Source organism: Hemiscyllium ocellatum, chromosome 4 (genome assembly GCF_020745735.1).
Source record: "Hemiscyllium ocellatum isolate sHemOce1 chromosome 4, sHemOce1.pat.X.cur, whole genome shotgun sequence".
NCBI classification, from domain to species: Eukaryota; Metazoa; Chordata; class Chondrichthyes; order Orectolobiformes; family Hemiscylliidae; genus Hemiscyllium; species Hemiscyllium ocellatum.
The window spans coordinates 134,435,496-134,448,417 of record NC_083404.1 but is presented as its reverse complement, the minus strand read 5'-3'; the positions used below and the strand labels follow the sequence as shown (position 1 = coordinate 134,448,417).

The 12,922-nt window shown below is 40.2% G+C and overlaps 1 protein-coding gene across 5 annotated transcripts in view; it reads left to right on the top strand.

Moving 5' to 3' along the window:
- The window catches only part of LOC132815107 (intermembrane lipid transfer protein VPS13B-like), a 945,713-nt gene that overhangs the window by 68,914 nt on the left and 863,877 nt on the right, over positions 1-12,922 (top strand). For all 5 annotated transcript variants that reach the window (XR_009644627.1, XM_060823876.1, XM_060823877.1 and 2 more), the window contains exon 5: positions 12,755-12,922. Coding sequence is in view for 4 of the 5 variants with exons in the window: in XM_060823876.1 (XP_060679859.1) it covers positions 12,755-12,922 (168 nt within the window). In the remaining variant the exon portion in view is untranslated. The remainder of the gene's footprint in view (positions 1-12,754) is intronic.

Sequence of the window (12,922 nt, the reverse complement as noted above, 5' to 3'; positions counted from 1 at the left end):
AGGAAAGTGGATGTGAGGAATGTTGCATCAGCCATGAACTTGTTGCAGGGCTGAATTGCATACTTCTTTCTTGTTTCTTATGGTCTCCTGATTAAAACACAAGTTTAGTTACAAGATGGAAGAAAGACCCACCTATCACCTACCTGTTTTGCTCTGATGTCACAGTTTCTCTTGCAGAAAGAAACCAATTGAAGTGACTCTCTGCTTTCAGCGTTTATATTCCACCATTGCTATCCTTTTCATATAGGTCTGCTTTTCTCTTTATGAAACTGTTGACCTGTTTTCTCTCATTGCTTGAGAAGCTGCTGACTTTGCTCTTTATGAAACTGTTGGACCCTGCTCTCTCTTGCTGCCTTTGAAGTTGCAATTTCTTTGTGCTAAGCTGAGGCTCCTGCTCTCTTGCTCAGTGCATTTTTTTCAGTTTTTAGTTGCTCTATGCATGGCTGTTCAACAGTTTTCTTTGTTTAGCAACATGCTTTAAATCTTATGTACTATAAACCTCATGTGGTTTTTCCTTTTTGCTTCTAATGCCATTTGAATCACTTCTCTGACCTTGCAATATGGTTGTATCTTTAACAAAAAAAAAGTGCATTTGATGAGCAGTATCAGGCGCTATTTTTCTGATTCGAAGTTTCCGTCCTTGCCTTCCTGCCAACTCCATAAATCCCTTGTGGCTGAATTTAATTACTGCACATCTGCCATCAGAATCTGTGTCAGTCCAAGGCTGTCACCATTCATGTCTGTGCTGTCTTCATGCATTGCACAACTTAAACTGCTTGGTATGTTTCAGATTTAAAGACATCTGCTGGTAAGTGCTTGTCACAAAATACTGATCATGAAAGAAATCATTGCTTGATGTGTCACATTGTATGCATATGTGAACAGTTCACTTTACACACTCAATGCCATGCTGTGTATGCTTTCTGGAAGCAGTAGACCTTAGCCACAGGATGTGATAGCTAGTTTTCTTTTCAAATGTGCCAAGTGCAATAGGTTCTCCATTCATTTATAAGATTAGGATTTGCTGTGACTCAAATACATTCCCTGGCTTTTATCTGAGATCGTTAAAGTTTTATTTTACAGCTGGAGTAAAGGAATTTTTTTGGAGGACAAAATAAACTAGAGGCCCCATCTGAAATTACAGATGATTATTAAAACTGAGCTGTTTCATTGGTATCCTGACCAATATTTATTCTTCAGCCAGTATTGGTAACACATTACGTGGAAATGATACCATTGCTGTTTGTGGAACTGCACTGTGCACTGCTTCATCTCTTACCGAACATCAGTAACTGCAGCTTCCAATTGCATGTAAGGAACTTTGGGATGTCTTGATGCTGTGGAAGGCTTGATATAATTTTAATTTTAATCTCCTACTTTAAGGATTCTGAACATCAGCACTGAGTTCATCTGCACTGATTGATTTACACTTCATTACACAGGTTCTGGCTGAAGAGTTGTGAAACGATTCTGCTTTTTTTGTACTAGTTGCAAAATATTGGCTGAGACCTCAGCCCTGGTTGATTGAACTGCATGCAGGCTTCATGGAAGCCATCGTCTTGAGTCTCCAGGTGTGGTATCTATTTAAATTTAGATGGAAACTGATCAATAATGATGCAGGCTTTGAGCCCTCTGAACAAGAGGGCAAGATAAAAAAAAAAATCACTCCATAACTCGTTAAGATAAAATATAACAAGTGCCTCTTCTGAGCAAGAATCCTGTGTCTCCCTGACAAATTAAGACTGGAAGCTGTGGGATTTGCAGTGGGGGTGGTGAGCAGTTGTTTCTGTCACTTTTCAAACTAAAGCGATTGCTTATCAATCAGTGGATACGTTTGCCCACCACATTATGTAATTAATTCTTATTTTAGACAAACGAATAATTCTGTACTGATGCTGTTTGAATATCTGCATTAAATGCAAATTTCTCAATTCAGTTTGCCACCCATGCCTTCTAACTGGTAATTTGGCATCTGGCCTGTGTATATTTTTCTGAACTGACAGTGAACAGAAGGTGGAGTTTTGAAGAGATTTTGTTTACATTGCCCAAAATACTAGGGTGTTTTTTGTCTGAGTTTTGTTTTTGCTTGCATACAATGACCCAGAGTATTTCTATTGGTGAGTTATTAATTATGCTATTACCTCTGCTCAAATGATACAACACTTTCAGACAAGGAGCAGATGCATAGTTACATTCAAATTGTGAAGATTTGTGCTGACATTACATTGCTTTATTAATAGCTATGCAAAAAGAGTATCTTGTGGTCTGGCATGCCATTTCAATGAGTTCAGTGGCATGAAGCAGCTGAATTTGTGAGGTAGATATATTCCAAACCACAGAACATTAAGTCTGGTCCATTCCAATCTAAGTACTCTTTTAACAGTGTGATAATTCTAAGTTATTGCCAATCAATTTCCTTGGCATTAGAAAATCAACTATTGCAAGTCTGGACTCCTGATCTTTCAACTTGCCTGCCACTTCAGCACACCACTACATCCCGATGCGGCACGGTGGCACAGTGGTTAGCATTGCTGCCTCACAGCGCCAGGGACCTGGGTTCAATTCCTGCCTCAGGTGACTGACTGTGTGGAGTTTGCATGTTCTCCCCGTGTCTGCATGGGTTTCCTCCGGGTGCTCCGGTTTCCTCCCACGGTCCAAAGATGTGCGGGTCAGGTGAATTGGCCATGCTAAATTGCCCGTAGTGTTAGGTAAGGGGTATATGTAAGGGTATGGGTGTGTTGCGCTTCGGCGGGTCGGTGTGGACTTGTTGGGCTGAAGGGCCTGTTTCCACACTGTAAGTAATCTAATCTCTGTCACAGGCCTGCTGCAGTGCTCCAGTGAGGTTTCACGAAAGCTGGAGGAAATGTCTCCACACGTAGGCTGTCTTGCTCACCTTTGAGGGGTCCTATTCTTTCCCTAGTTACCCTTTTGTCTTTAATGTATTTATAAAATCCATTTGGATTTTCCTTAACCATATTTGTCAAAGCTATCTCATGTCCCCTTTTTGCCCTCCTGATCTCCCTGTTTAGCCTCTTCAGTTTGAGAATCTTGCAGTCTTCAGGACTCAGAATATTGAGTTCAATAATTTTAGAAGCTGAACACATCCATCTTTTATGCACCCCCTTACTCCACGACTTGCCATAATATTAGATTAGATTACATACAGCGTGGAAACAGGCCCTTTGGCCCAACAAGTCCACACCGACCCGCCGAAGCGCAACCCACCCATACCCCTACATATATACCCCTTACCTAACACTATGGGCAATTTAGCATGGCCAATTCACCTGACCCGCACATCTTTGGACTGTGGGAGGAAACCGGAGCACCCGGAGGAAACCCAAGCAGACACGGGGAGAACGTGCAAACTCCACACAGTCAGTCGCCTGAGGTGGGAATTGAACCCAGGTCCCTGGCGCTGTGAGGCAGCAGTGCTAACCACTGTGCCACCGTGCCGCCCGGGTTGCTTTTAGTGCAGCCAATCGAATTTCTCCAAATTATCACCCACATAGCTATTCTTCCTTCGTGGCTTAGTATCAACGATCCCTCTGTCTGCTTAACTTTTCTCCCCCTCCCTCTCTCTTTCGCTCAGTGTTCATCTCCACCTATTTGATTACTGCTTCCCCTGCCAACCCCTGTCAACAGCATAAATACCATTTTTTCCCCTGATGCCGTCAGTTCTGAAGAAGAGTCCATGGACTTGAAACATTCTTTCTGCAGATGCTTCAGACCTGCTGAGTTTCTCCAGCAATTTGTGCTTTTTCTTCAAGCTTTGATCGTTGTTTGAGATTTAAAGTTGTTTTACTTAGTTCAATCTTTTTTCTCCTTTTTGTATTCACTTGTGGGATTTGGAATTTTTGGCAGGATGGCATTTATCGTCCAACCCCAGCTTCTCTTGAGAAGATGGTAGTGAACAACTTTCTCGAACTGTTGCAGTTCATGTGTTGTAGGCAGACCTACAATGCCAAAGTGGAGAGAATTCAAGGACATGTGTGACCCAGTGACACATGAAGGAACTGTAATATATTTCCAAGTTTCAGGATGGTGAGTGGCTAGGTGGGGAACTTACTGCTTTTGTGTTCCCATGTATCCGCTACTTTTGTCCTTCCAGATGGAATTGGCTGTGGGTGTGGAAGGTGCTGTCTCAGGATCTTCAGCAAGTCTCTTTGGTGCACCTTGTAGATAGTACAGATTGCTGTCTTCGGAGTGTCGATGGTGGAATGAGTTGTGCAATCAAATGGGCTTTGGTAGGCAAATTGTAGTGGATCAAGGCAATCCAGGAGGTTGGAGTTGACATGTGCCATTACTCCGCTTTCGAAGCACTTTGTGATAACGCTGACGTAGCCACTGGGCAGTAGTCATTAAGGATCATTGCCTGACTTTACTTTGGTACTGGGTTGACAGAGGTCTCTTTGAAGCAGGTGGGAACCTCACAATGTAGTAAGGAGAGGTTAAGGATGTCTGCAATTACTCCTGCCAGCAAGTCCATGCAGTATATAAGTGCACAGCCGGGGACTCCATCCGGGCCAATTGCTTTCTGTGGGTTCACCCTTCAGAAGGCTGATCTGATGTCTGCAGTACTGACTGCCTGCAAGGTGCACCTGAGGCTGCTGCGCAGGTGACATCATTTCATTGACCTTCTGTTCAGAATGAGCATAGAATGCATTCAGCTCATTGGAGGTGGTGGGGTGGGGAATACATCATTGTCAGCGATTGAGCGACTTTGCTTTGTAGCCCATTTTATTGTGTAGGCCTTACCACAATAGGTGTGTGTTCATGTGGTTAGGCTGGGACTCTAGTTTAGTCTGGTATTGTTCTTTGATTTTCCTGATAGCTTTGCAAAGATAGTACCTAGATTTCCTGTATAGGTCAGGGTGACACAACCCCTGAACTCCTCAGATCTGGAATTCAGTAGGGACTGAACTTCAGTGCTATATGTTATACATATAGCATGAACTTCAGCTTTGTGGTATTCTCACCTGTGTTAGAAGGTTGTGGGTTTAAGCCCTGTTAGATCTGAATACATTCCTCAATTATTGCTGGCCCACAGTCTTACAATTCCTGCCCTCTTGTCACTGTAGGACTGTCTAACCACGCAGGCTGGAGGTGTTTGAGAAGGTGGGAGAATGTCACCTTCTCAAAGACAGTTGGGCTAGGTAGCAAGTGTTCCCTTACCAGTGTTGCTAATTTTTGGAATGAACAGAAAAAGTCACGGCTTAACATTCCAGTGCAACATTGCAGGAATTATTTTTAAGATGAGATGCTAAATCAAGGTTCCTTCTGGCCACTCAGATGCAAGAGTCCCATAGCACTGTTTACATAAGAGCATGTGTTATCAATGGTGTTCTGGCCAATATTTATCATACAGTTAATATCAGTACAACAATTTCTTTGATTATTTATTACTGTTTAGGAAGAACTTACTCTGTGCAAATTGGTTGCTATGTTTCTGTTTGCAATGATGAGTGTTCTCCAAAGCAGTTAATGGGCTGTGAAGCACATTAAATCATCCTGACTGTGAGGAAGTTGCTGTGTATATTGAAGATCCCCTTTCCCTTTTATTCCCTAGCAGATGTTATGTGAATAATGTAGCCAATACGTTTTTCATGAAGTTGTTTTAGTCATAGTCACTGCAGCACAGAAGGATGCCATTCAGTGCGTTGAGTCCGTTCCCATTCTCTGTATTTAAAAATAAAGTTCATGGGTGTGGCCATCACTGTCTGTGTCAGCATTTAATGCCAATCCCTTGGTTCCTTAAAATACTGCAGTCCATGTTCTGTAGGTTCACCCACAATGCCATTGGGGAGGGCATTTCAAGATATTAACCCAGTGACAGTAAGGAAAGGTGATCTATTTGCAAGTCAGGATGATGAGTAGCTTGGAAGGGAACTTACAGGTGCTGGTGTTCCTACCTAGCTGTTCTCCATGTTCTTTTTGATAGTAGTGTGATCCAATTAGTCCGATTTGCCCCACACAATCCCCATAGCTTTGCAACTTTAATTTTCTCAAGTGTCTATCAAGTTTCTTCATCATATGATGAGTTGTTCAAGTATTACCAGTGTTGTTTGCTATGTGAGTGTTGTGTTGTGGTGATATAACAAGCAATCTGACACTGGCATATATAGTTTATTGTCAGTCTTGGTTATCAAATCTACACCAACATCTGAAATGGATGACAAAATGCAGGAGTGCGTTAAGTTTAATCAGTTCTCATCGTCATTGCATATTATACTTTTTGTTTGTGGTCTCATCTAAAGTTTTCTCTTTGCACTTTATGTTACATAAGAAACAGTCCACATTGTGTTGGTCAAACAGAATAGATAAAAAGCAAAATTACTGTGACTCTGAAGATATGAAATATAAAACAGCAAGAGCTGGAAAAAAAAATCAGTAGGTTAGGAAGCATCTGTGGATAGAGAAATAGAGTTAACATGTAAAGTCTAATGACTCTTCTTTGGAATTTGAAGGCTGAGCAATCTAGCCATATCTAGACTTTCACACTACACTTTATACCAGAGGATCTCCTGGGCACTCCAGATGTGATATTACCAGTGTTGTAATTCATAGTTTGCTATGTGAGTATTATGAAGGACTTGACATTTAGTTGATGCTGAGATGATTTCAGCACCAGTTGGTACTGAGAGATCTTTTAATATGCTGATAATTGATGCATTGAGTAATCATAAAATGACCCCTAGATATTCTGCACGATAATTGTGCAGATTAAATGTAATCACTTGGAAGAGGTATTTTTCAGTCCTGTAACATGGAAATTAAAATTTGATATGATTTGAACTGTATTGCTGAAACCAATTGTGCTATTCAGGATTATCAACGCATATTTCAAGGGTTGTCATACAAAGCACATACCTTTGTAGCACATTGGTAAGCCTTCCAAAGTATGATGATTAACATATCTTAAAATGAGCCTAATTTGTGCTTTGCTGCATCTGAAAGGGTGAGTGATCCATCTCCACTTACTTGAATATGCTTTCTATCTGCAATATTTGCTTTGTTTTCCTTCTACTTATACATATGCCTCTTCTAGTTAAGATTACTTGAAAGCAAATGAACCTGATTCATCTGTGCTGGAAACTATAGAGAACTGATTTGACTCCTTGAGTAGAATGGTCATACTGAGCAGCCTCAATCACCATGAGTAAATAAAACTCAAAGCGCTGCTGTGGAATATTCTCATCTACCTGTGGGCAATTGAAAATGGGTCTTCTGAGACTGAGGCAGGATGAATAGCAGTTATGTGGTAGATTCCACATGTAATAAACAAACACCTTTTTAGCCTTGCAAACCATGCCGGTTATGTATAGTTTTCAGCACTGAAAATGTGTTGCTGGAAAAGCGCAGCAGGTCAGGCAGCATCCAAGGAACAGGAGATTCAACGTTTCGGGCATAAGCTCTTCTTCAGGAATCATTCCTGAAGAAGGGCTTATGCCCGAAACATCGAATCTCCTGTTCTTGGATGCTGCCTGACCTGCTGCGCTTTTCCAGCAACACATTTTCAGCTCTGATCTCCAGCATCTGCAGACCTCACTTTCTCCTATATATAGTTTTCAGTCTACTAAGTGGACATCTTTAAGTTAGATTTCAAATCTCCCTGATTGGCATGGATTCTAGGGCTTTACACAGAAGTAGGAGAAGACACGTAACGCTGCCTCAGGGTTTGTAATTTCATGATATTTTCACAGTTCGTTCAGTGCCTTATTTTTGCAGAACCTAATCAATTTTGTGCAGAGAATACTGAATATTGGTTAAATTAAGTAAAAATCTCAGATTTGTAAAGGCTTCTTCATTATTTCAAAAGGAACAGTCCTTTCAAACAAGCCACCAGCAATTTGTAAGATTTTTGCAAGAGGTAATATGAAAAAGGTGATTAGAAGTAAATAACTAAAGTGGCATAAATGTGAAGCGAAACAGGGACATACTCATTTATATCTCCTACAATCGTGCTCACTTAAGCAGTTATTAAGTAAAACAAAAGTTATGCATTCCCTTACAGAACGTACTTCAGCATGTTGTCATCCACCAGCCAGGACTTCAATTAAAGAGATTCCTCATCTTGGTTCCAAATTAAAGCAATCACTCAATTTCAATGCTTTATAAACTCATATGTTCATCGTTAAGGTCTACAGCCACATGTGCGCTACAGTTCTCTTGGAGGATGGCCCGTCTCATCTTTATTACCTCTGTACGGGAATCAGTGAACTGTTAACTCTTAGTTACAGATTCTGCTTGCGGAAAATTTTCAGTGATAGAGTTACCATGAGTTCAGTTCCTAAGGTCTTTCCGTTGGGAGTTTTCTGATTTCCTTATTAGAGCAATGGGAAGAAACTATACTTACTCTAGATATAAAAATTTTTCTGCACAACAGAATTTTTTGGCATTGTATCCTTATTAGTAACTGGAGGAGAAAAAAAGCACTTGGCGGGTATGATATTTCACTCCTGCATTTTGCAGATGATGGCGTTTACTATGCACTGGGAATGCATAATGGAGTTCGTTTTTCCAGCTATGATATGGTTGAACAATTTTAAATAGGTTTCTTCCCAGTAGGCTGTTATGCAGGTGCTGACTGTGTCAATTGTTGACACAACTCAAGTCTTTCTGCTTAATAGAGAGAGCAGTGCAGAACACCAGTATGCTGGCCTTTACAAATTAGATCCAGAAATAAAAATAACAGGAGGTTAAATGTTAGCTTACTGTTTTGTTTTGCAATTTGGGGAGGGGGTTGTGGGAGAAGAACTAATGGGAGCAAAATTCATTTCAAAACCTCGTCAAAACACAGTTAAAGTATTAAATATGGTTATTTGGTACTGGAATTATTTAAGCATTTGTACTTGCGTTACAAACATATTTAACATGGGTTCAGTAATGTCCGTGGACATTTTTAAAGCAATTTGTGTGTTGCTTATTTTACAGTTAACATAATGATACTTTGCAAGCAAACAAACTTCACTGAGCCCTCCATAAAAAAAATCACCATAACTAAATTTTGGTCCCAATAAAAATTTGGAAGCGAAATGAAAATTAAACCGAAAGTAACCTAAGAAATTTAGGCAAGTGTTTAAAAATAGAACATTTTTGAACTTGCACAGTTTCATTTTACATTTTTTCATCATAATTCTGTTGTTTCTTGTCTTTTTCTGGGTTTTAATTAAATATTTTCCAAACGTCATTTTTTAATGAATATATGACACTAGTGCAGGAGTAGGCCATATGGCTGTTCAAGCCTGCTCTGTTATTCACGAAGATAATAGATGATGTTGACTTCAACTTGGTATTCCAACCCCCTTAGAATCTAAACATTTATCCAACTAGGTTCTGAATTACTCAATGACTGAACATTTGTAGCTCTCTGGACTTGGGAACTCCTAAGATTCCTAAACGTTTTGTGAAGGAAGCTTTCCTTATCTCTTAAATGGTTGACCCCTTATTCAGACATGCTCCTTTTCTCTACGCTCCACCAAGCAAAACCACTTCTTCATAGTTTACCCTGTCAAATCATCGCAGAAGTTTTTTTTTCAGTATGACCATCTATTCATTTGAAGTCGTGTGAGTGTTGGTCCATTCTCCTCAATCTCTTTTTCAACCCAATGAACATTTCTTGTTCCCCTTCTAAGGTAAGTCTATCCTCTTTTTTTCAGTAAGGAAGCCAAAATTTTATATGTATTCTGGTTTCTTCTCACAAAAGCCTTGTAAATTTCCAGCAGCAAATTCTTGCTATTGAACTCAAGTTCCCTTGCAATGAACACCATTTACTATCCTAAATACTCAGTGTATTAAATCACGTAGTGATTTGTGTAGAAGCACATCCAAATCTCATCCAATCTGCTCGTTAAAAACAATGCAATGACATAATTAAATGTTTGAAAATCCAACATTTCTAGTTTTCATTTCTTAAGAAAACAAATATGAAACGCATTGGCATGTACAATAAAGAAAAACCCAAAGGAGTTTATTGAATATTGAGTACTGGGTCAATGGAAAGATTCTTGGTGGTGTGGATGTGCAGAGAGATCTTGGTGTCCATGTACATAGATCCCTGAAAGTTGTCCCCAAGTTGATAGTGCTGTTAAGAAGGCATACAGTGTCTTAGGTTTCATTGGTAGAGGGACTGAGTTCCGGAGCCGCAATGTTATGCTGCAACTGTACAAAGCGCTAGTGCAGCTGCACTTGGAATATGGTCACCATATTTCGGGAAGGATGTGGAAGCGTTGGAAAAGGTGCAGAGGAGATTTACCAGGATGTTGCCTGGTCCGGAGGGAAGGTCTTATGAGGAAAGGCTGAGAGACAAGGGTCTGTTCTCATTGGAAAGAAGGCGGCTAAGAGGGAATTTGATAGAGACATACAGATGATCAGAGGATTAGATAGGGTTGACAGTGAAAGTCTTTTTCCTAGGATGATGACGTCAGCTTGTATGAGGGGCCATAATTACAAATTGAGGGGTGATGGATTTAAGATAGATGTCAGAGACAGGTTCTTTACTCAGAGAGTGGTAAAGACGTGGAATGCCCTACCTGCCAAAGTAGTAAACTCAGCCAGATTAGGGAGATTTAATCAATCCTTGGAGAAGCACATTGATGATGATGGGATTGTGTAAGAGGGAATGAGCTTATAATAGTTCATAGGTCGGCGCAACACTGAGGGCCGAAGGAGCTGTTCTGCGCTGTATTGTTCTATATTCTATATTCTATATTCTATGTTCTATGTTCTATGAATATATAAAGAGCAAGAGAATGACAATGTGTAGAGTCGGACCCATTTGGGACCATAGAGGTAATTTGTTGGTGGACCCAAGATGTAGGCACAGTCCTCAATAAATACTTTGCATCTGTTCTCACAATGGAAAAAGAAGATGCAGGAATAGGCATCAGGATGGAGAACTGTGAAATAGTTGAAGAAATTAATAGAGAGAGAGAGAGAGAGAAAAACAATGTGTTGAATACCCTTAAAAGTGGACACATCTGCTGACCTGGATGAGATGCATCCCAGGCTGTGGAGAGGAGCAAGGTAGGAGATACAGAGACCTTGGTAATTTTCAAATGCCCTCAGCCCAGAGGTGAGGTGCAGAGGACTGAGGGACTGTTAAACTTGTCCCATTATTAAAAAGGGCAAGAGGGGATAGACCATGAAATTACAGGTCACTCAGTCTAACCTCAGTTGTGGGGAAATAATTTGAAATAATTCTGAGGGATAGAATATATCTTCACTTGGAGAGATGTAGATTCATCAGGACTTGTTAAGGGCTGATTACATTTGACAAATTTGATTAAACATTTTCAGGGGGTAACCAGGGGTGTTGATGAGGATAATGTATTTGATGTGGTCCATGTAGACTTGAGCAAGCCTTTTGGTAAGGAGGTCAAGCAAGTAAGAGCCTATGGGATCCAAGGTAAAGTGGCATATCAGATCCAAAATTGGATGAGAGGCAGAAAAAAAAAGAGTGATGGTCGAGAAATGTTTTCAGTGAAGTTCCACAGTGCTGAGTGCTGGGATCTTTGCTGTTTGTGGTGTACATTTATGATTTGGGCTTTGTGTAGGAACTATGGTCAAGAGGTTTGCAGATGATGCAAAAATTTGTGTGGTTATGAATAGTGAGAAGGATAGCCATAAGTTACAGGAGGATAACCACACACTGGTCAGGTGGGTAAATGGAATTCAACCCTGAAAAGTGAGAAGTGAGGAACTTGGGGAAGGCTAACAAGGCAAGGGTTGACACAATGAATGATAGAGAATGTAGGACTCTGAAAAGTGCTGAACATCAAAGGGACCTTCATTGCATATCACAGATTCATAAAGGCAGTAAGGCAGATAGGTAAGGTGGTTAATTAGACATATAGGTACTTGCCTTTATTAGCTAAGGCATAGAATAAAAGAACAAGGAGGTTGTACTGCAACTGTGTAAAACACAGGTTCAGTCTCTGGAATATTGCATGCAGTATTCTAAACACCACTGTATGGGATAGGTGTGATTGCAGTAGAGAGGGGTTCAGAGAAGGTGTACTAGATTGCTGACTGGGCTAGAGACTTTGAACGATGAAGAAAGATTCAAAAGGCTATGGTTGTTTTCCTTGGAGCAGTTAAGATTTTAAGGGATATAGATTGAGTGGATGGGAAGATGTTCTTTTCCATTATTAAGATTTCAATAACCACCTGACATAAATTTAAGGTAGGAGGTAAAAGTCAAAGAAGAGAGTTAATGGTGCACTTCTTCACTTAGAGGTTGTTGAAAGTCTGGAACTCAGTACCTACTAGATAGATGAGTCAGAAACTGTTAAATTTGAGCAGTATTTATATATTCATGAATGTTACTATAGCCTTCAATGCAATGAGCCAAGAGCTGCAGAATGGGATTCGTGTATTCAGCTCTCTATTGACTGTCACAGATACAATGGGCCAAATGACCTCTTCGTGTGATGTCTATAATGATAAGTCTATAATTAAGTAGCTGCTGGTGCTAATTTCAACCTGCAGTGAACTATTTTATGCGCCCTATTAATTGTTTTGACCAGTTGAAATTCTGGGGAGGTCGAATTGCAGAAAACTTGCTGAGTAGAAGTGATGCACTTCTTTAGTACATCAGTTGGCTATATTTCAAGGTAGAAAACAAAGGTTAAATAGCCATCTATACTGTTGATTGAATTTGTGGAAGTTTCCATAATAGATTTATTTCTCTTGAAGTTTTGCCGTGCAGATTTAAGTGACACTAATGAAATCTTCTTTTATTATCCTGCTGTAGGTTATGTACAGAGCTTGATTAGGCGTGTTGTTAACAATGTGAACATTGTAGTCAACAATCTCATCTTGAAATATGTGGAGGATGACATTGTTCTCTCAGTCAACATTACTTCTGCAGAATGCTACACAGTGGACGAGTTTTGGGATCGAGCTTTCATGGACGTTCTCG